Below are 24,699 nucleotides of genomic sequence, written 5' to 3'. Positions count from 1 at the left end.
AATCATGTGTGACGTTTTTGCTCTAACCACAAAATTTCATGAATTTTCAGTCACTGAATAACAAAATAAATCGTTATTCTAGATAAAAAGAAGGAGGCAATTTTGAGGGCAAAAATATTTCCTTGAAAACTTCTTGAGAATCTAAGGCTTTGACCACATTCACTGGGACTGAGCCCTTGTAGGAAGCATGTCCTGTGCCTTTGGCATGAAAGAGCAGGTCACTGTGTCCCTATAGGATGGGGAGCCAGTGGCCAAGAATCCGAGATCTATTTAATCTCTGTTTCTATGTATCTGCAGCTACAGCTAATAGCTAAGCATTGTTTGTTAATAGGAAATAAGAGAGTTCTCTTTCTGGCCAGTTGAAGAGAGCAGGGAGTGTGGAGGCAGCAAGGAAATTAGCATTCACTGAGTACCTTTTGGGTGGGACCTCAGCTACCATGTTACATGTTACCTAATCAAGTGGAGGCTGTTTATTCTTTTTCTTTTCTTTAATTAATTTATTTTATTTTATTTATTTTTGGCTGTGTTGGGTCTTTGTTGCTGCATGTGGGCTTTCTCTAGTTGCGATGAGCTGGGGCCACTCTTCGTTGTGGCGCACGTGCTTCTCATTGCGGTGGCTTCTCTTGTTGCGGGGCACGGGCTCTAGGCACGTGGGCTTCAGTAGTTGTGGCTCACGGCTCCAGAGCACAGGCTCAGTAGTTGTGGCGCACGGGCTTAGTTGCTCCACGGCATGTGGGATCTTCCCGGACCAGGGCTCGAACTCGTGTGCCCTGCATTGACAGGTGGATTCCTAACCACTGCGCCACCAGGGAAGCCCCAAGGCTGTTTATTCTTACACATACAAAGGACTTCATGGGTATGGAAGTGGAGTTTGAATTCCTCAAAGGGACTTAAGAAAGGGAGGGATCTGGCCAGATTTATTTTTTAGAAAGATAAATGGATCTATTGCTCCCGCCCTTCTTCTAGGAGTGTCCCTCCAGTCCTGACTTTGAGTGGCAGGGCAAGAGTGAGAAGAGGAGAGAATGGAGCCAGGGAGAGTAGTTAAAGGGCCTCTTTGCATAGTCTGGTGAGAGGTCCCCGTCTAGTACACCCATGAAGCATCGCCATCTCCTTCCTCCCATCCTTTCTGCTGTCGTTGTCATTTACAAGGTCATTGTAAATTTTAAACGTCACTGACATTCTTACTGTCATTGCACATTTTACTTTTATGTCCGTTAGCACTCCCACCATTCGTGGTTGCTGTTTTTGCTTTAGACATTGATGTGGTCGTTTGAAGTGCTTCCTTCTCATCAAGCCCTGAGAAGGGGGAGAATATTATAATTCCTAAGATATACTCTGGGCAGTCATGTCCTAGTGGGGTTGAGTGACGTGCCCAGGATCTTCTTTCGTGTTGGAAGCTTTGGAGGGTGACTGCTCAGGATTCTGTGGTCTCATCACGCGTCCAGTTTGAAGATGAGGATAAGTGCCCACCATCCTCCGTGATGGACACAGAGATGTAAAGACCTGTCATTTGGGGACATTGGGACAGAAGGGAGAAGAAGGGAGACGAGAAATTAACATGGTCCCAACCTCCCTTGTGAGGGAGTTGAGGGGTGAGGGAGCCGGCACAAGGTAGCAAAAACTTGGACATTTTTATCCCATCTAAATTCTGATTTTACAGGTGGGGAGATGAAGGTCCAGAGAAAGGAGGTAAATCATAACAATAATTGTTGTGAATTGCTGATTGCCAGCTACGTTATGGATGTTACCTCTTTTAATTCTTGCAGCAATCCTGTGAGGGAGTGTATTCGTTTCCTCTGGCTGCTGAAACAGCTTGATGGCCTAAAACAACAGAAGTGTGTTCTCTCAAGTTCTGGAGGCCAGAAGTCCAAAATCAGGTTGTTGCCAGGGCTGCCCTCCCTCCGGAGGCTCTGGCGAGGACGCTTCCTTGTCTCCTCCAGTTTCTGATGGCTTCAGGCATCCTTGGCTTGTGGGCTGCGTAGCTGCAGTCTCTTGCCTTCGTCTTCACGCAGCCTTCTCCTCTGTGTCTCAGATCTCCCTCAGCCTTTCTCGTATAAGAACACTTGGCCACTGGATTTACGATTCACCCAGTTAATCCAGGATTATCTCATCCTGAGATGCTTTATGTAACTACATTTGCAAAGACCCTTTTTCCAAATAAGGTTTTATCTTTTGGGGCCATGATTCAACCCACTACAGAGTGATAGCATCATCATCTCCATTTTGCCAAAGGGGATACTGATGCTCAGAGAGGTTAAGAGACCTCCCCAAGGCCACATAGTTACAGATAGCTCTTTGCAGTGCATTATATTTAAGGACAGAGACGGTAATAATGGCTAACCTACAGACAGCGCTTATGTATATTAATTCAGTTAATTCTCTCAAAAACTCTATGAGGAGGCAGGTGTATTATCATAATACCCAATTTAGAGATGAGGAAACTGAGAAACAGAGAGGTTGGTTAATTTTCCCAGGGCCACACAGCCAGGCACGTTGGCCCCATCTGTGCTCTCGTCCACTCAGAAACTGCCTTATAGGCTCCTCTGCAGATGCGAAAGTTCACCACACAAGCCATTGTCAGAGGTGTTTTCAGTGGTGACTGGGTAGTTTCAAAAGGGGTTCTGAAAGATAGGCCCCTAAGATCTAGTGGGGGAGACATACTATAGGCAAGATTACAGATCCATGGAGCTTGTGCAAACCCCTGGGCACGGGACACTGCTCTGGACATGGGATGCCTCTGTACCTGTCTTGGGGCTTTCACCTCCTGGCTGGCAGCCCCATGGCATACTTCCCCTGGCTTTTGTCCTGCACTTCTCTGCTGATGGCACAGGCATCCTGTGGGTCAGCCAGGCTGGCAACTGTGCGCTCTCTCTTCCTTGCTTCCCACCTCTTCCCCTTTCTGCATCCAATTAGTGTCCAGTTCCCCGTGGATTCTGCCATCTTGTTTCACATGTCCTCCCCTCCCTTTATTCCTCACTGTCATGTTAGTGGCCAGAACTCATCATCCCTCCCAGGGACTGGCAATAGCAGCTCATCTAAACTCTCTGGGAACTTCCCTGGTGGTGCAGTGGTTGAGAATCTGCCTGCCAGTTCAGGGGACACGGGTTTGAGCCCTGGTCCGGGAAGATGCCACATGCCACGGAGTAACTAAGCCCGTGCGCCACAACTACCGAGCCTGCGCTCTAGAGCCCACAAGCCACAGCTACTGAGCCCGCGTGCCACAGCTACTGAAGCCTACATGCCTAGAGCCTGTGCTCCGCAACAAGAGAAGCCACCGCAGTGAGAAGTCCGCGCACGCAAGGAAGAGTAGCCCCCGCTCGCCGCAGCTAGAGAAAGCCCACGTGCAGCAACGAAGACCCAACATAGCCAAAAATAAATATATAAAATAAATCAATAAACTGTCTGGATTTCTCCATCCTTCCCCTGGCTGCCTGCAGAGTGACCTTCCTGTAGCCCTCACCTGGACAAGGAACATGCCTTCCCCAGGGCCAGTTAACTCCTTCCTCATACTGGGCCCCCCCCACCATGCTATTCTAAAAATTTACCTTCTCTCTCCTTTGCGCTGCATCCTAATGCCCAACTGCCATTCGTCCATTCATTCATTCATTCAGCAAACCTGTTTTGATTGCTCTGTGTTGGGAACCAGGGAAACAGATGTGACCAAGGCAGCCCTGTTCTCCGTCCTCATGGAACCTCCATTTGGGTGAGGGTGTCAACTAAGTAAGCTCAGGAAAGCAAATAAAACAATAAATAATTATGATAAAAGGTATGAAGGGAAGATACAAGGGGTGAGCAAGAATAATGCAGTGGGTGGGCTGGAGGCTGTTTTGGATATAGGGTTTCAGGAAGTGTGCTGAGGAGATGCTGGAAGATTCTTGTGATACCTGAGCCAGGTATTGTGGGTACGGTGCTTAGCCATTGGGCAATAAACATTAGTCATCATCACTCATGGATTCCTTCACTCAGCAAACGTTTTCTGAGGGCTAATCGTTGCACCCATGGGCACAGACCCCGGTAGTCACAGTCTCAAGTGGAGAATTATCTGGGCTCTTTCAAATCCATTAGCATTCTCAGTTTTGCCCTTCAGATAAGTCCAATAAACCTATAGCCAAAGTGGGGATTAATTCTGTTTTCTTCTCCAATACTCCACAAAAGAGAAGTGTCTCAGAGGCTCTGCTAATGAATTCTACCATTTTCTCCTCGGTCTTATCTTGAGTATAGATGTCTCCACATTGCCTCCCTTCCAGCCCCTTTCAGAGGGTTTTGATTTTGCAGTTGCCCTGACGTGGCCTCTTGTCTCTGAATGTGAGTAGAGCCAATGGGTCCTTTGGGGAAACTGCAGAGATAGCCTCTTGATTTCGAATAGGACCTGCCTCTGTGCTTGTGTCTCTCAGACCCCTGGAATCCTTGAATCTCTGTCCTCAAAGCACCATTTTCTGGACCATCAGCTTCTTCTGGGAGTGTTACTGGAGATTTCTGGACCGCAGGGCCTGGAATCTTAATTAAACAAGTGAAATGAAGAGGAAAAGAGACTTGTGCCTATCTCTAGGGAAAACAAAACCCCAGTTCCCCACATGAAGAGAATGACGTGGTGTTTGAATGGGAGCCTAGAATTCCTATAAGACTGCATGAGAGCTGACATTTCAGAAACCAGACCCCCTCCCTCCAGCACCCACAGCATTGGCTTCTGCTTTAAGGTGCAGCCTCTCACGACGTCACCCCAAAGGCTTATGTTGGCAAGACCGAGAATAAGACATTGTGGTAACATTATGCTAACAGATTAGTTCTCTTAGATCATTTCTCATGCCTGCCCCTGGACTTCTCCTTATGGACCCTAACTCCTTCTTGATTGGCATTTGGCAGACGTTGCTCACCTTGGACTTTGGGGAAGCTACTCGGAAGCTGTTTCTCATATACGTTGACCTTGGAATCCATTAAAGAGTTGCTAGTCCCTGTGATATGGTTTAGTTCAGCTCAGTACACATTTACTGAGTGAGTATCTTCTCAGACGTGGTCCCTGCCACAAGATGCCCCTGATGAAATGGGGAGATGAGGAGGTGTCGGTGTCATGGTGGCCCAGCCTGGGACAGAGGGCGATGAGGGCTCATCAGGATGCCTTCCTGGGGGAGATGTTGTCTATAGTGGGATGGATAGTGCCTCCTCCCCAAGTTCATGTCAACTCAGAACCTCAGAATGGGACCTTATTTGGAAACAGGGTCTTTGCAGATGTGATAAGGTAAGGATCCAGATGAGATCACACTAGATTAGGGTGGGCCCAAAGTCCAATAAGAGACAGAGAAGGACACACAGAGAAGAAGGTCCTGTGATGACAGAGGCAGAGATTGGAGTGATGCAGCCACCAGCCAAGGAATGGCAGCGTTTTCCAGGAGCCAGCCGAATCTGTAAGAGATGAGGAAAGATACTTCCTTAGAGCCTTCAGAGGGAGCCCAGCCCTGCCGATACCTTGATTTTGAATTTCTAGCCTCCAGAACTGTGGGAGAACAAATTTCTGTTGTTTGAAGCCACCAGGTTTGTGGTAGTTTGTTATGGCAGGCTTGGGAACCAACACAGTGTCTGAGCTGAGTCCTAAAGGAAGTGTCAGAGTCTTGCCCTCATTCTCCCATCCTTTCCCTGTTTGAACACATCTGGTTGGGAAAACTCCATCGGTCTGTGAGGTTGGTGACAGCAGGAGCCTCATTCACCCCCTTGTTCACTCCATGACCCCCATATTTACCACCGTGCCTGGCATGTAGGGGTCTCTGGTCAGTATTTGTTGCATGCATAACAGTCTATGAGTGAATGAATGAAGAAGACAAGAGTGCTCTCAGAGGAGGACCAGTTAGCAAGATGCAGGAATCAGATCCTCAGGTGTGAGAAGCCATGGCAGCCAGAGGGGAGAGGCTGTTCAGGGTTGTCTGAGCCATTTGCTCTTCCTTGGTCAAAGTGGGCTCTTAGGGAAGTTTTTCATCGGGGTCGTGCAGACTAGCCAGTAATGAGGACAGGAGCAGGACCAAATAGGGAAGAAGAGAAAGGAACTTGGCCGTGTTCACTGCCCACTCAATGTCAGACACTGTACTGTTAACGGTCTTCATCTTTCTTGTCATTCTCCAAGTAATCCCTCAGGTAGGTAAAAATGCACCCATTTTCCAGATGTGGAAACTGAAGCTCAGAGAGTCGAGGTAACCTGTCAAAAGCTGCACTGCCAGTGAGGGGCAGAGCCCGAGCCCAAGCCCAGGTCTCATTTGCTCCCACGTTTGTGTCCTCTGCACCACGTGCTGCTTCCACCAATAAACAATTGTTGGCAAGCGAAGGTCAGCGGGGGTCCCTGAAGCTGGGAAAGGATTTAATGCTTTCCAAGTCCAGACGACTGGAGAGGGGGGACTCTCTGAAAAATGATCCAAGAGGACAGAAGGCATGCAGAGAGTTCTGGGGACCTGGATCATCTGAAGGCCATCAGCTGTGCCCTTTTGAATAGTGTTCTTGGGGTAAAAATCAGTGTCATTGTCTTCCCCACCATATTACATACTGCTCTAGTCTATGTTTTTCATTCTGCAATAATAATGTTTAAAGCTTAGACACCATCGGGGGTCCTCCCTGACTTAAAGCTCAATGCGTTTGATAATTAAGCCCCTGTTCTCACCCAGAGCAGCATGGACACCCCAGTGGTGTTTAGGACCCGTTCGTTTGTGCAGCCGCTCATTCATTCCACAACTATGTCAGCATTGTCTGTGTGCCAAGTGCTGATTGAATTTGGCCTGGGGTTTTTAGGGCACTGAGAGTCTGTCTTTGCCTCCATGAAGAGCTCCCCTTTCAGTTCCATTTGCCAGGTCTCTATGGTGCTGCAACGTGAAAGGAGCTGGAATAAAGGGGGGGAAGGGAGGAGGGTAGAAAGGTTGGAAAGGGCTCCATGGAGGAGATGGAGGCCAAGTAAGAGTTCAGTAGGTGGCGCTGGGGAAGGCATCATAGCAGGAGAAGTAGCATGTGCAAAGGCATGGGGGCATGTTGGAGCTGGGTGGGGAGGGTGGTGTCAGACATCCTGAGGACGTGTTTGAATAAAGCTAGTTACAGCCCTTGCCTCTGGGACATTACAGATTTTTGTTGTAGGTGGCAAAGGTAAATTCAGTCTACCTCGGGACTTTGGTTTTACGATGTGGATACTTGGGACTTGCTCTTGTTTACCAGACACAATGGATGCAGAAGAGGATGAAGCAGGATCTTAAGGAGACCTCCTGGAGGGGAGACTGGAGGCTCCAGGTCGGCGTTCACCTTCGAAGCCACCACTGCTCCTGGGGCGAGAGTCAGGGAGGGTCTGCATGGGGCCAGGATGCCAGCAACTCTCCCGCTGGGGCCATGTAGCTCTGCCAGGGGACAGCCAGTGCAGCGTCTGCTGACCATGTCCTGGTCAGTGCATGGCTGGGTGCACTGTGGCCTCAGCACAGCAGACCTTCTTCCAAGATACCTGCTGGGAGTTGGGGCTGGGAGGGGCATGTTTCAGTGCTGAAGCTAGCAGCCCCTCCAGCGCTCCACTTACCACTCCCCTGCTGCAGTTCCTTTCCTCTGATGCTGTTTTCTCTGCTGTCCCCCCTCCTGCTCACTGGGATGTGTTGGGACAGGGTGTTTGATATTTTTGTTAATGTTTTCTTGCTTAGCACTCAGCTCTGCTTCATTTTCCCACCTTCCCTTGTTGCCTGTTGAGATGATCAGTCAGGCTAGTTGACATTTTTCTACTTAAAATGTTTCAATTTAACTGCTGCTGGCTAAATATATTTTGGCCTCAGCTCTGGACTGTGACTCTCCCCTCAGCCAGTGAGACCGAGGAAGCTTTGTGCCAAACCCTTCTCTCTCTTTCGTTGGACTGAGATTATCCTCAGCAGATTGGAAAGGATCCCTCGTGTCCTGAGGGTCGTTGTGCAGCCCAGTTCAGGTACGGGCTTTGGCCCTCAGGATGCCCAGGTGTGTGAATGCACCTGTCACAGATGCATCTGATTCGATGCACGAGCTGGCCTGCCGTGTGTGTCCGAATGTGTTTGGCTCTGGTGCCATCTTTCTTTCTGAATCCCAGCAGACAATTTACATAGTTCTTCTGCGCCCCAGGGAGACTTGGACAGGTTCTGAGTAGCCACAAACTCTGGCAGCTTACTGAGACGAAGGGAAAAGAAAGTCAAGGCATTAGCAAGTCTCTGTGACAGAAGGACTATTGGAGGCCACAGGAGGAGTTTATAGATGGCAAGACTCCCAGGCAAATAGTGCCCTCTGGACAAAGCCCTTTACCCTGCAGGCTTGACCGAGGTAGGCCATGCCAACCAGACTCGCCAGACTCAGTTCAAGAGGGGAAAAGGGAGGGAAAGAGGGAAGGACGGACTGCCCTCCTTAGCAGAGGGCCTGAGGGGGGGTAAACTAGTGCCTACACAGACCTACCTCTGAGTTTGAGATGGAGGTCCCAGAGACAGTGTTGATTCAGCTTCCACGTTCATTTACTAATTCTTTCATCCACTCATCATACGTTTATTGGGGATCTGCGATCCATGTGGCTGACACTGAGCCCAGCTCCGACTCTGGGAATGCAGAGGAAAACAGGACAGATGTAAGACTCTAGAGGGGAAAATGATGATCAAGTCATCACAAATAGGGTGAGGGTCTCAAAGGGGACATATAGGAGAGCTGACCCAGGCTGGGGTGGCAGGGGGCATGGAGGGCCTCCTTGATGCAGTGACTTTTAAAATCTGGAGTGTCAGGTATAAATTGAAATTACATTAGGTGAAGAGGTGAGAGAGGTGTGTATCAGGCAGGGGCAAGAGCAAGTGCAAAGGCCCTGTGGCAAGAGAGAGGAGGGGGACTAATAAAGGATGACTGAAGCAGAGATGACTGTGGGTGTGGGAGAGTGGGGAAGAGGAGTAGCAACAGGTAAGGGCAGAGAGATAGGCAGGTGCTGGGTCGTGGAAGGCCCTAGAGGCTAGATGGAGGATTGGGGGCTTCGGGCAGATGTCTCTGGAAGACTCAACATTATTTTAAGCAGGAAAGTAACACGATCAGGTCCGTGTTTTAAAAAGAATACCTCTTACTTGAGGAAGGATCAGAGGGACAGGAGTGGAAGCGGTGAGTCTATTAGGAGGCTGGTAGGGGGCGAGGATGGCTGCACTCAGAGAAGCAGCAATGAAGACAGAGGCACTGGAGGTGTTCGTGGTCTATTTCAGGGGTGTCGCGGACAGGACCTGTTGATGGATCAGATGAGGGCCGTCAGCAGGACTTGAGGGAGTGAGCCACGTGGTTATGAACTGGGGCCAGCGTTTTCAGGTGGAGGGCACAGCAAGGGTGGAAACAGAAAGTGGAGACTTGCTGGGAATTGTGAGCTGGAGGCTAATGCTGAGGGAGGGGGGTACACGGTGGGAGATGAGGCCAGCAGCTGAGAGCGGAGAGGTGGCAGGGCCGGTGGGTGAGCGAGCTTGCAGTTCCCTGCAGGTGGTCTGAGACAGCTGGGAAGGCTTTGGAGGGAACAGGGGAATGACCTATGCTGACTTACTTTTTATATGTGTGAAAGATCACACAGGCTGCCGCGTTGAGAAGAGGTTCGGGGCAAAGGTGGAAGCGGAGAGACCAGTGAAGAAATGATGGTGATAAGTCCAGCTGAGTCAAGATGGCAGCTGGGACCAGAGACAGAGCTACGCGTGGTGAGACGCGGTCGGCCTCTGCATGTTCTTGGAACAAATGGACTGAAGTGTGAGAGAAAGAGCCAAGAGTAGTGTCCGCGGCTTTGGGCCTGAGAAGCTGGGAGAAGGTCTTGTTCTGTCCCAGAGTGGAGAAGCCTGTGGGAGGAGTTGTCTTGGAGAGGAAAGAGTGAACTTGAACATGTTTAGTTCGAGGTGTCCGCTTAACACTGACGTGGAGACGTAGGGCGAGCAGTGGAGTCCAGGCTTAGAGAAAGCTGGAAGGTCAGCAGCGTTGGGACAGTATGGAGAGCCGCGCACTGGGAGAGCTCACGCACCCCGGGAGTGAGAGTAGATACGAAAACGGTCTCAGGGCTGAGCACTGGGGTGAGTCAGCCACCACGTATTTGCCAAACAAGGAGAAACAAGGAGAGAGAATGAACTGCAGGGAGGAGGAAGAGAAGCAAGAGCAAGTGGGTGTCCCAGAGGCCAAGAGGAGGGTATTTCAAGTTGGAGGGAGCATCCGTGGGTCATATGCTGCTGACTGGTCAAGTCCGACAAGAAGTGAAAATGGGCTGCCGTGTAGGCACTGTCGGAGTCACTGGTCACTTTCACAAGTACAGTTTGAGGGAGAGGTGGGATCGAGATCCTGAACAAAGAGGTTCAAAGAGAAGAGGCTGGGCTTCCCTGGTGGTGCAGTGGTTGGGAGTCCGCCTGCCGATGCAGGGGACACGGGTTCGTGCCCCGGTCCGGGAAGATCCCACATGCCGCGGAGCGGCTTGGGCCCGTGAGCCATGGCCGCTGAGCCTGCGCGTCCGGAGCCTGTGCTCCGCAACGGGAGAGGCCACAACAGTGAGAGGCCCGCGTACCGCAAAAAAAAAAAAAAAAAATTGAAAAAAAAAGAGAAGAGGCTGAAATAAGGCCAGCCAACAGCTCAGGTGACAGCGTCCAGGATGACCATCTGGGGAGGGTGTCTGGACCACAACCAAGTGGTCTGGGGAGCAGGGCAGACCCCAGCAGGAGAAAGAGCGCAAGAAATACAAACTAGGAAGAAAGGAAAAGTCCAGAACATGGACGTGGAGAGCTGGACGGGGAGGAAGGCGTCAGCTTGGGGGCACCGTGGTGCCAGGCTCAGGGCGGCAAGACTCATCCCGGGTGGGGAGACGACTTCGCCTCCCTTGCTGGGCTGGTGGGGGGGGCAGGCCAGGATGGGGATGGGACCAGCAGGTGAAGGTCTTCTGTGCCTGCAGCTGAGCGGGCGGTGGTTCTCGACCTCACTGCACGTACATTACAATGATCTGGGCTGCTTTTCAAAAATACAGAGCTCTGGTCCCACCTGTGAAAATCCCTGTCTGTCCATCCCAAATGGGACGTGGCCCCATTTTCAAACATCTTCCCAGGTGATTGTAATGTGCTAGCAGCTTCAGCTAATTCCTGAGTTTGGGACTGAGCCAGTGTGGGAGGCTCTTTGAGACAAAGAGGGCCATAGGGAAAGTCAGCCCTGGCATTGGAAGGGCCGTAATTGCGGTAATCTCTCAAGGAATTTGTTGGCTTTCCTCAGAACAGCAATTCTCATAACATTTACCAAATTGAAAATCCTGCTTAATTCTGTAGGTTTACAGCTCCACAGAGGCTAGAAGAAAAACATCATTTGGCACCAGAAACACACTTTATTCTGCTGGTGCAGATAATTTTGCAAACGCTGGATACTGAGTTTCACATACTCTCCTGGAATTCCAATGCACTACATCCTAGAATGCAGAGAAACACAGTCATGGCAATTGCTCTTGCTGCCACCTGGACCAAGTGCTTCCAGAAACCCTCTTGGGTGTCTTTGCCCTCTCATTGTGAACTTCTGTGATGTTCTGGGAAGATGTGTTTTTTAATCAGCTCAGCATTTATTTCTTGCTTTGGGGAACCATTTCTATCCCATTATGTGCAGTTCAAATAGGTTGTCAATGACAACCGTTAACCCCACCTGTGCCCGTAGAGACATGATCCAGGACAAGCCAACTCTAGTAGCACAACCTGGAAGCAGTGATTGGCTCAAGAGGGAGGCATGGAGTTCAAAAAGGGCCAATCAGCATCGTTTTGGGAGGCAGTTACTATATGGATAATGGTAAAGTTCTTCCCGAAGATGCCAAGCTAGAGAGTGTGGGTCTGGATTTATCAGTTGCCATTGTTCTCACACTGTGTGGATAAAGAAGCTTATTTGCAGAGTAGAGCCTAACAGATGAGGTAGAGAAGGAGGGAGGGAGAGAGGGAAAGGGAGAGAGAAAAGATAGAGGGGCAGAGACAGAGGGACAGTGTTCTGTCAGCAGTATGCTTGGTCCCAGGCCTCCAGGCTCTGGAACTTTCAGTTCTGTGAGCTCTCCCTACGCCCTTCCAGGGTTAAGCTTTTTGGAGCTGTGTTCTGTCTCTTGCAACAAGAGCATCTTGACTAGGACAGATGACTTCTCAGTTTCTCGTGGGCCTCAGGGGGTGGTGGAGGGGTGAGGGATGCACCGGAGAGTGAGGCAGGCATGGTCAAAGAGCTTATGAGGCAGCTGCCCCTGGGACGTCCAGGTGTCGGTCTCAGGGTCGTAGCAGTCGAAGGAGGCCGAGTCCTCGATGCTACAGTCCGTGGTCAGATGCCGCCCACCCGTCACGTAGAGCTTGTTCCCCATCACCGTGGCCCCGTGGTGCATCCTCCGGTCTTTCATGTCTGCGCATTTGACAAATTTGTTGGACTGAGGGTCATAAGCAAGGATCCTCCTTGTGTAACCTGGAAAACAAATGGCATATCGACAGGGTCAGCGATGCTTATTTGGGACTGGAGGTCAGCGGTCCAGGGACCTGTCTGATCTCTGTCATCGCCTAACCCTGAGGCTGGACTCTGAGCTAAAGCATGGAATGTTTCCATAACCTGCCCAAGGTCTTGTGTGTGGCAGAGCTGGGATTTGGACCCAGATCCGTCTGACTTCAGTCTCTGCATCTTAACTCGAAGTGAGGGCAACACGTATGTCGTTCGTTCTTAGATAGAGAGCAGAGATTCCAGTGCCCTTCTCAGCCTTGTTAGCTTTTTCATCTTTCTCATATGCTCATCCAAGAGCTTTAACAATCCCAAGACGGAGCCTTTGGGAACTCAGAAGTGGGTCCCCACGACAGCCCTATCTGGTGGATACTCTTCTGATCCCCATTTTACAGATCAGCACACAGAAGCACAAAGAGATGAATAACTTGCCTAAGAATGTACAGCCAGTTAGTGGCAGAGTCAGAATTTGAACCCAGGTCTATCTGACCCCCAAACCAGCCCTCTTAACCATAGTATTATACTACAATTACAGAGAAATGATCCCTTAGCAGCTAATCTTATTTACAACAGCAAATGTTTTTCTGAGTATTTGCCCCGGGTCTGGGATAGTCCTAAGTGGTTTAGATAGATGAGCACATTTTATGATCACAACTCTGTGAAATATGTTCATTATTTCATTCCTTGTTTGACAAGGAGAAACTTCTGGATGAGAAAAGAGCTTTGTCAAGTCATCCACACTCCCCTAGTTGGATGGGTGTACTTTTATTTTATTTTTTTAAATTTTATGTGGGGGAGTTGTTGATTTACAATGTTGTGTTAGTTTCAGGTGTAGAGCAAAGTGGTTCAGTTATGTGCTTTTAAAAAGACTGTCTTGGGACATCCCTGGTGGCACAGTGGTTAAGAATCCACCTGCCAATGCAGGGGACATGGGTTCGATCCCTGGTCCAAGAAGATCTCACATGCCACAGAGCAACTAAGCCCGTGCGCCACAACTACTGAGCCTGCGCTCCAGAGCCCGCGAGCCACAACTACTGAAGCCCGTGTGCCTAGAGCCCATGCTCCGCAACAAGAGAAGCCGCCGCAATGAGAAGCCCGTGCATGTCAACGAAGAGAAGCCCCCGCTCGCCACAACTAGAGAAAACCCACGCGCAGCAACGAAGACCCAACGCAGCCAAAAATAAATAAATAAATAAATTTATAAGAAAAAGAAAGACTGTCTCGTAGAAAAACATCAGTGACCATTTTCCCATGGGAGATGCCAAGTTCGTGTCCAGCCTCTCGATCTTCTGTTAAAACTCACCTCCCACGATGACAATCCGCTCCCCAAGTACCACGGCAGGGGCACATACATTCTTGATCATTCTCGTCTCCATTTTGAACCACGTGTTTCTGGAAATGTGATAAACCTGACAGAGAAATATAATCACGGCACTGCATTTTAAAGTGATAATGTTTTTAAAAGATAGAAATAGTAATTAAGAGGGTGAAAGAGTGGTGATTTCTCTTTCTTTTCACTTTTTTTCCCAGTTCTTAAAATGTAGTTATCTTACTATCAGTAAACAAAATATAATTAAATAACAGAAAGAGTTAAGTGTTTGTAGTATGTGTTTGCTTACCTTGCTTGGCTCATTTCTTTCCTTTCAATGAGAAATGGAGCAACTTGGACATGCATAAAACCAGTGATTTTTCAATCATTTTTGTTTCTGGCTCATGTTTAAATTTCTAAATGTTCCAGCATATCCGAGAGCCTCTTAGGGCCAAGAATAAATTTAGGGCTAAAAGAGGAAGGCTTTTGAACAACAGGTCATGCCTGAAAGTCATTAGAATCCTAGAAGAAAGTAAGCATGAGAAAAGGAAGAAAGAGCAAAGAGGTGGAGGCAGGATTCCTTGGCCTTCGTCTGAAATAGAGCAGCAAATCATGATGCCCAGAACACGTGCTCCTGTTAGATCCCGCAGTTTAAAGTTTAAGTGTCAAATGCCAATTAGTGCATTACTGGCAGAATTTAGCACAAGAGATATAGGATGAAACGAAGGAACAAAATATTCCAATATTCTTGACTGGAAATTCTTTCTGTACAAAATATTTTTGCCACCATATTAAAGGCCTTATACTTTATCATTTTACCAAATTTGATCTTCACAACCATCCTATGATGTAGGTACCATTACTTCCCTCTATTTTCCAGATTAGACCATTGAGGCTGAGAGAGGTGAAATGACATGCTCAAGGTCACACAGCTAGAGTAGTAGAAGAGCTGGTCTGATTGAACCCAGAATCTGTGCCTTTATCCACCACACTCGTGGCTCTGCTTGGGGCCATGGAGATGCGGCTTTTCTTTCTTTTTTTTTTTTTAATTTAAAAAAAGCATTTACTATTTTAATTTGCTTTTATTTCAGTATTAGCAGTGTTTAAAGATATTTGGTGATGGTTTGTACTTTTGGCCATGCCCCACAGCATGTGGGATCTTAATTCCCTGACCAGGGATCAAACCCGTGTCCCCTGCAGTGGAAGCGCAGAGTCTTAACCACTGGACCGCCAGGGAAGTCCCTTTTATAGATTCTTTAAATTGAAGTATAGTTGATTTACAATGTTGTGTTAGTTTCAGGTGAACAGCACAGTGATTCAGTTTTATATATATATATAACTGAATTCAGATTCTTTTCCCTTATAGATTATTACAAAATATTGAGTATAGTTCCCTGTGCTATACAGTAGGTCCTGGTTGGTTACCTATTTTATATATGTGTGTGTATATATTAATCCCAATCTCCTAATTTATCCCCCTGCCACCCCAGCTTTCCCCTTTGATAACTATAAGTTTGTTTTCTATATCTGTGGGTCTGTTTTTGTTTTGTAAGTCAGTTCATTTGTATCTTTTTTTGTTATTTTTTTTTTTTTAGATTCCACAGATAGGCAATGTCATATGATATTTGTCTTCCTCTGTCTGGCTTACTTCACTTAGTATGATAATCTCTGTGTCCATCCATGTTGTGTGAATGACATTAGTTTATTCTTTTTTATGGCTGAATAATATTCCATTGTGTATATATACCACATCTTCTTTATTCATTCATCTATTGATGGACATTTAGGTTGCTTCCATGTCTTGGCTAGTGTTAAGTAGTGCTGTAATGAGCACTGGGGTCATGTATCTTTTTGAATTATGGTCTTCTCCAGATATATGCCCAGGAGTGGGATTGCTGGATCATTTGGTAACTCTATTTTAAATTTTTTAAGGAACCTCCATACTGTTCTCCATAGCGGCTGTACCTGTTTACGTTCCCACCAACAGTGTAGGACGGTTCCTTTTTCTTCGGTGTGGCTTTCTTGATGGAGGCTTTCAAGACCGAAGCCCTCTTGAAGTCTCTGTCCGTCCTTAAAGTTGGTGAAGCATAGAGGAGGCCACAGCTAGAGACAGGGGCAACCACAATGGCTGTCAAGCCTCATGGTTTCATCTGCAAATATGTAGGAAACACTTTTTGGAAACATGAGATCCTTGGAGGAAAAGCAAACACTGGTTGCATTTTACTTGAGTAAATGGCTCCTGGCTTTCTGTTCTCTATTAGCTTTGGGGATGGTTTCAAAAATAGATTAAACATTTGTTCACAATCCTCACCATACCACCAGAGAGGATGAGGCAAGGACAACAAAGGATGGTCTTTGACCCATGGAGGAAGTGATACTTTGTTATGGTAAAGGATTTGCTTAACGCCATCCAGCAATAGGGGTAGAAAGAAGGCCAGGTAGAAAGGTACGCGTACACACACAATTTGCACAGTAACGCCATAGCAGCCTCGTCCTTAAAAAGAATGCTTGCGTGCAGATAAACCATCCGATGAAGAAATCTTTGAACCTATACTTGAAAATCTAACCTGCCCCATCAAGTAACCCCAAGCATTCATCTTGAACGATATCTGAATGAGTACAATTTCCATTACAAAGCTAATGCTAAGTAGATAAGAAGAGCTTCCAAATTAATACTTTCCCCATTTCCCCTTCTCATGACTGCGGTGTAAAAGGATCTCTCACATGTTAGTGTTTTGGTTTTCGTTTTTTGGCTATTTAAGCTTCTTGTTTAATCGTCCTAAGCATTTCTTGATGAGGTAGCTTAAAAGCTTTTTTGAGCTTTGTATTTATTCTTAGGAATCGGTAACAATTTTGTAATGTGAAATCATCAATATAGTTGTTGACTTTATTTTGAAAAATCGTTTTAAAAAAATGTAGGAGGGGCTCTAGCTTTACACAGAAGCTCTTTATTACACCTGTGTTGTGTGGCCAGAGCTTGGAGGGCATCAGAACATGTCTCCCTTGGCTCAAGTAAATGAGTGGGATTTGGAACAGACTTAGAATCTGCCTAGATGGTCAGCGAAGAGTCGACAATATGGGCTGGAGAAGTGAAGGAGAGAGAAAAACAAGAAAAGGATTGCATTGAAATGATCACTTTTCTCTGTTTCCACTGGCACCAACTTAGTCTGAGCCGCCATCATCCCTTGCCTGGACCTCTAGAAGAATCTCCCAACTCTCCTTCCTTTGTCCACTCAGGCCTCTTGCAGTGCCTTCTCCACAAAGCGTCCAGGAGATTCTAAAAATGCAAATTTGACAACTTCACCGACCCTGCTGCTCTTAGGCGTGAACCCCAGTTCCTTGACAAGGCCTGGAAAGCCCTGCCAGATGAGCCTCATCTCCACACTCATCCCCCCAGGAATGTTCTGGAATTTCTGTAGGGGGGTCTCAGGGGCAGCAGTCTGGTGGAGGGGGTTGCTTGCGTGGCTTGGGAAGGGGGCTGAGAGAGATTATGGGGGGACTGACCATCCCCAGCTCCGCCTTGGTGCACAGACTTGCTGCAACCTGGTCATGCTTTCGGCACCTCCAGGCGAAGGGCCGTGCCCCTTTCTGCTTCGGGGCCTTCGTGCCAGCTGTTCCCTTACCCGGGAACGCCACCCCTCCCTCAGCAGGTGACTGTGACTCCTGTTCCAGACGCAGGCTCATCTGCTCAGAGAAGCTGCCCGCCCATCTCTGTCCACGTCAGAGCCCTCTGTCCACCCTGTGCGTCCTCCTCCTTTTTTTTTTTTTTTTTTTTTGGCGGTACGCGGGCCTCTCACTGCTGTGGCCTCTCCCGCTGTGGAGCACAGGCTCCAGACGCGCAGGCTCAGCGGCCATGGCTCACAGGCCCAGCCGCTCCACGGCACGTGGGATCTTCCTGAACCAGGGCACGAACCCGTGTGCCCTGCATCGGCAGGCAGACTCTCAACCACTGCGCCACCAGGGAAGCCCTCTCCTCCTCTTTTACTCTTCATCCTCACCTACATTCTCTCTTCCTCTGCCTCTCTGCTCAAGTCAGCTTAAACCAACCTCACAGAGTTCCCTCCAAAGTTCCCTGAACCCTCACACCCTCCCCGATTCCCTCGAGACTGGTTTAGGGCACCCCTTATGCTCTTAGAGCACCCCTCTATTCAGCATCTGAATTGCAGTTGTCTCATAAGCTCCTGGAGGGTAAGTGGGATTTACTGCTCATGTCCATGTCCCCAGGGCCTTCTCTGTGGTTGGCACCCAATATAACTCCTCTAAATGAACACAGCAGATCTCAGGGGCCTCCTTGATTATCTTTATATATCACGTAGAGGCTTGAAGTTTTTCATATCTAGGTGAACTGCACAGATTAGAACTTGTGTCAAGGTGGAAAACACCCAGTATTCTGACATTTTGATCTTTATTAATCACACTTCTCAGAGAGCTTGTTAGTGAAATTAGCATCTACCTATCATTTAAGGCAGGGGTTCCACAACCTGGCTGTGCCTTAGAATCTCCTGTAAACGTTTGTACAGTAAATGTCAAGACCCCATACATAGAGATTTTGATTCAGCAGATCTGAGATCAGGTTCCTGGGGATTTGGTAACAGACTGTGGACCAGTGCTTGGGAGTCTTCTTTTAAGGCCTTACTGATTTTGGTTAGAAGCATCTGCAATATTCCTACAGGACTTCACTATCTGGCATTCGATGTGTTCTAGGTAGAACCTTTAGATGTATCTGATGTACCTTTGTATGTATTAATCTTATACAAAAAGAATTCATAAATGGATAAAATCTGGCTGAAATTAACCTAACTTCCTTCCTTCCTTCTCTCCCTCTCTCCTTTCTCCTTCCCCTGCAACTGACAAGCATGTATGTATGTGTATGTATATATATGTATGTGTTTGTGTATGCAGTGTACATGTACACGTGTGTATATGTATATGTGTGTATATGCATGTATTTGTGTATGTATATGTGTGTGTGTGTGCATATGTGTATGTGTAGCCATGGTGGGAGGGACCATTTACCTGGATAAGGCGCACAGGGTTCTGCATGATGTCCTCTCCTCCAAAAAGGTAGAGTCTTTGGTCTTTCACAGCGACTGCAGGGTGGAGGACCCCCAGTGGCATGCTGGCCATCCTCTCCCAGACGTTGCAGATGCTGTCATATCTCTCCATGGAGCCCATGACCCCGTGTCCTTCTCCAATACCCCCGATGGAGAAGATGAAGTTCTTGTGGGCAGTGCTTCTGTGGGAGTAGCGGGCTGCCAGCATGGGCTGCCCCAACCTCCACTGATTGAATTTCAGGGAGAAGATGTAGACCTTGGGACTGGGCACACTGTTCCCCGCGTCCACCGCCATGCCTCCCAGCAGGTAGATGCTGTGGTGCAAGGTGACGGCCGAGGCCTTATACAGCCGGGCCGGGAGTTGGGCAAGGCTCTGCCATTGGCCGGTCTGTCCGTCGTACAGCAGGACGTCCCTGGTGGTCTGCTGGTTGTCCTTCCTTCCACCCAAGAGGATGAGGAAGTCTTGGTAAGAGTTTCTTGGGGGGACATGCCACAGAGGTTGGAGGCCCGGGGCACTGGTGGTGCTGTACGGAGAAAATATCTGCCTCTTGGCTGTCTCCAAGATGGTCTGGCAGGGGGGCGAGGACTGCAGGAGGGTGTCGTTGGCGATGAAGTGGTAGAAGAAGGCTGGGTGGACATACTGCAGCCTGACCTGCTTGAACAGTTCCTGCATGTATTGCTTCCGGGTCTGGAGGTCATGCTTGATCCAAACCATGAGGGCCTCGAACACCTTCTCCTCCTCCGCACAGAGCCCGTCATCTCCCAGGTAGTCTATCAGTTCCAAGGCCCAGAGCTCCTTCAAATCAGCCGATGCGGCCACCTCTGGGAAGTACGTCAGGGCCACCTCCCTGGCTTTCTTCCTGAGGGTCTCACAGCTAAAGATTTCAGAGAGTCTGATCATGCCCAGGCAGTTGCTGGGGGCCAGCTGGCTCTGGAGGAAGGAGGAGCAGGCCTCAAGCAGCCTGGGGTACTGCAGCATGGAGGCGGCCTCCATCAAGGGCAGGACGCTTTCCACTGTGATGTGTGCCTCGCCCGTGTACACATACAGGATGATCCGCTCCAGAGTTGCGGAGTCGAGGCCTTTCAGCTGGACTTTGGGCTCTCTGCTCTCCCGGAAGTTGCTGCAGAACATGGCCCGGAAGTAGGGGCTGCTGGAGGCCAGCACGCTGCGGTGGCAGGGGATCTCCCAGGCCCCCGTGCAGATACTCACGTCAGTCAGGATCCTGCTTTGCCTCAAGCCATTGAGCTGCCTCAACAAGTCAGAGGAGAAGTCATGGTCTTTGAAGAGCAGCCCATCTGGCGATTCCTCGTCCATCCTACAGAGAAGGGGGGAAGTCCCGAGAGGGAGCACGTGCTGGAGGGTTTAGCTGCGGCGGCTCCAAGACTTAGAGCACCTATGTCCGTTCAACCAAGACGCCTGTGGGTATTGCCAAGAATATGGCTCAGTGAAGACCAGAAAGGGAGACCACCTGTGGCGTGGGCCTCACAGCTGACACCTCTCTTTTAGGTTACGATTGCTCTCAAAGGTAACAGGCAAATAGCATCTGCGGACAATCTGAGAAAAACAAAACAAAACAAAACAAGAAAAACCAAAAAAAAAAGAAAAGGTGGTTGGATAAGTTGGGCAAGTTGAAGGTGGCAAATGGTCACGTGGTCTGAAATGTTAACCTGAAGCAAGATGACAGTCTGTGCATTTGACCAGCAGAAGTCTGTGAACCTTTCTCCAGCTTCTCAGCATGTCTGTTATTTAGTAAACTCATCTAAACATCTTTCTGGGTGTTAGTCATTCCCCACAGATGTCATTCTGGGGGTGTGGCCTCTGTAACAAGACAGAAATGAGGGATGAAAGTGGACCTTTGAGATTTTTTTTTTCTTTTTTAAAGCATGACTTCACAGAGTCTTGTGGGTTTTGTTTTTAAAATGAGGTAAATAGAAAGCAGAGACCAAACAATACCCTGGACAGGGTTTATTGGATGACATCTGGCTGCCCGTCTACCTGCAGAAGAATTAAACATTCGAGCTATTTACCTTGTTTTGCTGCAGTGACATCCACCGATACCTGCTCCGGCTGGTCCCTCCGGAGAGTTTCCACCTCTCGCGCCAAATGAAGCCATAAACCCAGGCCTTTCCTTCAGTTGGCAAATAATTTGTCCTGGGAGAATTCTGGATTTGTTTATGCTGAAGGCACTTCCACAGTTTTCTAGACCTTTGTGAAAGAACTGCTGGGCAGGGAGACAGTGTATACATTCCAGGGCTAAGAATAGTTGCATATGTACTTTCCACTGTTATGACATGTGACTTTCCAGTTGCCTTTTGCAGCAACCCGAGGGCCTGCAGCGCCGGCGCATGCCCACATGCCTTGTTTCTTTGGCAAGTGTTTACATCGGCAGAAATAGATCTGGAGGAACGGCTTCTCTTAGAGAAGACTTTGCTGCCCACTTGGACACATCCCGAGTCCCTTGTCCTAAAAGTGCCTGGGAATTCTAGATGTCTGTAAACAGGTTGCCGTGACCTGGGGAAAGTCGCTGAAGATAGTCCTGGGCAAGTTGAAGGTGGCAGATGGTCACAGGGAAGCCAGAACATGGGCCCAAGGGTGTTGTTTAGTGGGTCTCTATTTCCTACTGTCTGCTGGCAGGATCGTTGCAGAGGGCTGAGAGTTCCTCCTCCAGGCTCCAAGGTGATGGTGTCTGTGATGAAACTTGTTTTAAATATTTGTGGAGCATCCCAGAGTTTCTAGACGTGGGAAAGACCAAACCTTTATTGATCCTCCTTATGACGGGGGCTTCTGTTTTAAAGTGGCAAGGGCAGTAGTCTTGTGGGTCATACCTGCTTCTCACAAGACCCCTGCTGACTATTCTTCAGTTAGTTTGTTATAGTTCAGATTTGCTTTTCTGTTTTATTTTTCCGTTTTCTCCCTTCAGGGAGGCTTGTGCTAGAGGAAGGAGGCAAAATATGTTGCTCCAGGAGAGGGGGGTGGGTGGGAGAGAGAGAGAGATAATGAAGAAGAAGGAGAAGGAGGAGGAGGAGGGGCAGAAGGGGAGGAAGAAGAGGAGGGGGAAGAGGGGAGGGGAGGGGGAGGGGGGAGGAGGAGGACAGGAAGGAAGAGGAGGGGGAGGAGAGTAGAGGGAGGAGGAGGAAGAGGAGGGGGAGGAGGAGGGGGAGGAGGGGGAGGGGGAGGGGAGGGGAGGAGGGGGAGGAGGAGAGGAGAGCAATGATGGTGATGGAGTAGGATGCAGCCTTCAAATGTAAGAGTTAGAACCATGATGGAGGGTTATAGAACAACCAGGATGAGTTAAAGGGACCCCAGGTCTGTTCTGCCCCTGCCTCCAGGGAGGTCCCGATTGAGGGTACCAGCAGTGAATGGCAGGGAAGCCCAGCTTTCTCGCCTGCTCAAGTCTTGCTTGGACTATTGCAACAGCCTCCTGCGCTGATTTTCCCCTTGCTCCTGTCTCTCCCTCCGGTACATCCACCCCGTCACCACCAGAGTCACCCTGAAGAAGACAAATCAGAATCTGCCAGTCTCCACGTTCCCCCCACCACTGCATCATGCCGTTCAGTGGCTCCCCCGTCTGTAGGATAAAGTCCATACTCTTTCGCAGGAACCATATTGGTCTCCTGCCCCTTCCCTGTCCCACTTATATTTTTCACTCTAGCTCCCTCAGACAACTTGCAGACCCTTGTATGTGTCTGGTCCCTGTTGGGAAGGCTGGGCTGGGCTGGCCTTTAGGGCACCACAGAGCATGGTGGGAGGAGGGGGAGTGTCTCTCATAGTGGCAGATCACAGAGTAGATCACGCCCAGAAGAAAATCAAGGTCAGGAAAACATCCATCCCATGTCGTTGGGGCCAGGCGCCTGGAGGCTGGAATTAGGAGCAAAAGATCTGAGCCAAGTGGATCAGAGACCCTTGGAGGTACAAGCAAGGAGCTGGAGAGAGCAGCTGTTTGTACAGCTATCAGAACTGGTGACTGTTCTTGCACTTCTGAGCCGTGTTGGGGGCATACGAGCAAGTAGCCAAATTCCTGAAAGGGCCTGAGGTCCCTCTGTTTGCGTTTCTGGGCCTTTGTATGTACTCTTCCCTTTGCTGTCCTTTCCATTTTCACTTCTGAACTACTATTCATCCTTCAAAACGTTGTTTGTATATCAGCATCTCTGAAAGTCTTCCTCGACCCTCTCAGTACTCAATACTCCTCTGTACTATTTCCACACCCTCTGCACACTTCCAATAGTACATGCCTCATACCCTCATTGCAATTATGTTTGCCTGTTTGCGTCCCTCTTGTTAGAATGGAAGTGTCTGGACAGCAAAAACTTTGTCTTAATTGTCTCTCTGTCCCCAGCACCTAGCACAGTGCCTGACACATAGTGGGTGAATTATATATAGTTCCTGAATTGAGCGTAACAGAATGGAGACTAGGGAAAGAGAGGGAGCTCTGCTGGGTGGCCTTCATGCCCCACCTGCTGTATAAGTTTAGCAGAGCTGCCGTGTACAGCTTGGTGCATGTCCATTAGACTGCAATGCAAACCATGCTCTGGAGCAGCCCTGGATGTCCCTCATTTTGATCAAATCCAATAACATGATGAAGTGAAAAGTAAAATAATTGCTTTATACCACAGAGCAAGAGTTGAGTTCAAGGTTGGGAACTGAGCTGAGGTCTTCTCAACTCCAAAGCTAGTGCTTTAGCCCTTGGCCTCAGAGTCAGCACAAGGAAAAAATAACTTCCTTATTGTTCTGAAATGACTATATTATTTCTCTTCCAGCCAGTGGGCAAGCCAAGAGTTTGTTGTGAGGGCAACTGACATGGCTCCACCCATTGGCAGGAATCTTGAAGTTTCCCCTACGTTTTCTAACTAATTAGACCTTCTGGAATCCAGCCCTGTCAAGTCTTCAGACGAGCCCTGGTGTGCAGCCTCAATGTCTGACCAACTTTAATAAATCCTTTGGATTCTAAAGTTTAAAAAAAACAGGCCCCATTCCATTGGCCTGGCCTACTAGGAGAATTCCGGCTCTACATTAAACGTAAGGAAAAGACACAAATAATCTTGGTGTTTACCTCCTAGTAAACACACACATATAACACTAAGCCCAATCCAAAAAACGTATCTATCACCCACCACATGTAACCCCAGCCGGCTACTTTCAATTCATGAATCTATTTGTCTCCCAAAGTTTTATGTTCTTTGTCTTAATTTTATGTCCTGACCTTCTCTGGGAGATGTCTTAGTTTAGGGTCTGAACATATGGGAACTTAAGATAAATGAGGACATTCAGCTCCTTACCTCTCCTTGTGATGAAAGTTGTTGTCATAAGGAGTCAAGAGTCAGGCTTCGAGGGCATGAAGACTTGGGAGAATCTTGACACTTCCCCTCAGCATCTATGTGGTCTTGGGCAGGTAGCTTATTTTTTTTATTGAAGTATAATTGGTTTACAATGTCATATTAGTTTACTGCATGGCGATTCAGTATTTTTACAGATTATACTCCGTTTAAAGTTATTACAAGATAATGGCTATAATTCCTTGTTCCATACAATATATCCTTGTTGCTTATCTATTTTATAATAGCAGTTTGTATCTCTTAATCCCATACCCCAAATCTGTCCCACTCCCCTTCACCTTTGGTAACCACTTTTGCAGCCTCAGTTTCTCCATCTATTAAATGGGGATAACCTTGTCACAGAGAAATAATGTATGAGAAACATCTAGTAAAGTGCTGGCACAATGTAGTTTCACAGTAAATTTTGGTTAGTATTATACCATTACTCTGAAAATAATCTCATGAGATTCCAGTAGGTCCTGGTGCCCAGTTTTCAGCATCTAATTTAGTCTCCTACTCACTCTACCTGTTTCCTTTGCCCTGAGCAATTGCTATGTTCCTCATTACCTATTCAGCTTTTGGGAGTCC

The 24,699-nt window shown here is 48.3% G+C and overlaps 2 protein-coding genes across 2 annotated transcripts in view; one reads left to right on the top strand and one right to left on the bottom strand.

Moving 5' to 3' along the window:
* Window positions 1-24,699, top strand: part of NTAQ1 (N-terminal glutamine amidase 1) — a 211,650-nt gene that overhangs the window by 174,919 nt on the left and 12,032 nt on the right. The gene's annotated exons all lie outside the window — the stretch shown is intronic.
* KLHL38 (kelch like family member 38) lies at window positions 12,101-20,161 on the bottom strand. Its single transcript, XM_022553998.3, has 3 exons — window positions 18,761-20,161; window positions 13,739-13,844; window positions 12,101-12,408 (listed from the first exon to the last, which is right to left on the bottom strand). Exons 1-3 carry the CDS (start codon window positions 20,111-20,113, stop codon window positions 12,119-12,121), a joined length of 1,749 nt encoding a protein of 582 aa, XP_022409706.3. The 5' UTR covers window positions 20,114-20,161; the 3' UTR covers window positions 12,101-12,118.

Source organism: Delphinapterus leucas, chromosome 17 (genome assembly GCF_059928025.1).
Source record: "Delphinapterus leucas isolate spDelLeu-1000000601 "Yukka" chromosome 17, BTC_Dleu_Yukka2, whole genome shotgun sequence".
In the NCBI taxonomy this organism is placed as follows: Eukaryota; Metazoa; Chordata; class Mammalia; order Artiodactyla; family Monodontidae; genus Delphinapterus; species Delphinapterus leucas.
Note: the sequence above shows the minus strand (reverse complement) of the source record. Positions and strands in the feature narration are given on the sequence as shown.

What these genes read in the sequence shown, in the direction of transcription:
- KLHL38 (XM_022553998.3), bottom strand. Translation starts at nt 20,113, where the DNA reads ATGGACGAGGAATCGCCAGATGGGCTGCTCTTCAAAGACCATGACTTC. An exon ending in ACCCTGTGCGCCTTATCCAG is followed by an intron (nt 13,845 to 18,760) that starts GTAAATGGTCCC and finishes TTTCTCTGTCAG; the next exon opens with GTTTATCACATTTCCAGAAA. An exon ending in GCGGATTGTCATCGTGGGAG is followed by an intron (nt 12,409 to 13,738) that starts GTGAGTTTTAAC and finishes TTTGTTTTCCAG; the next exon opens with GTTACACAAGGAGGATCCTT.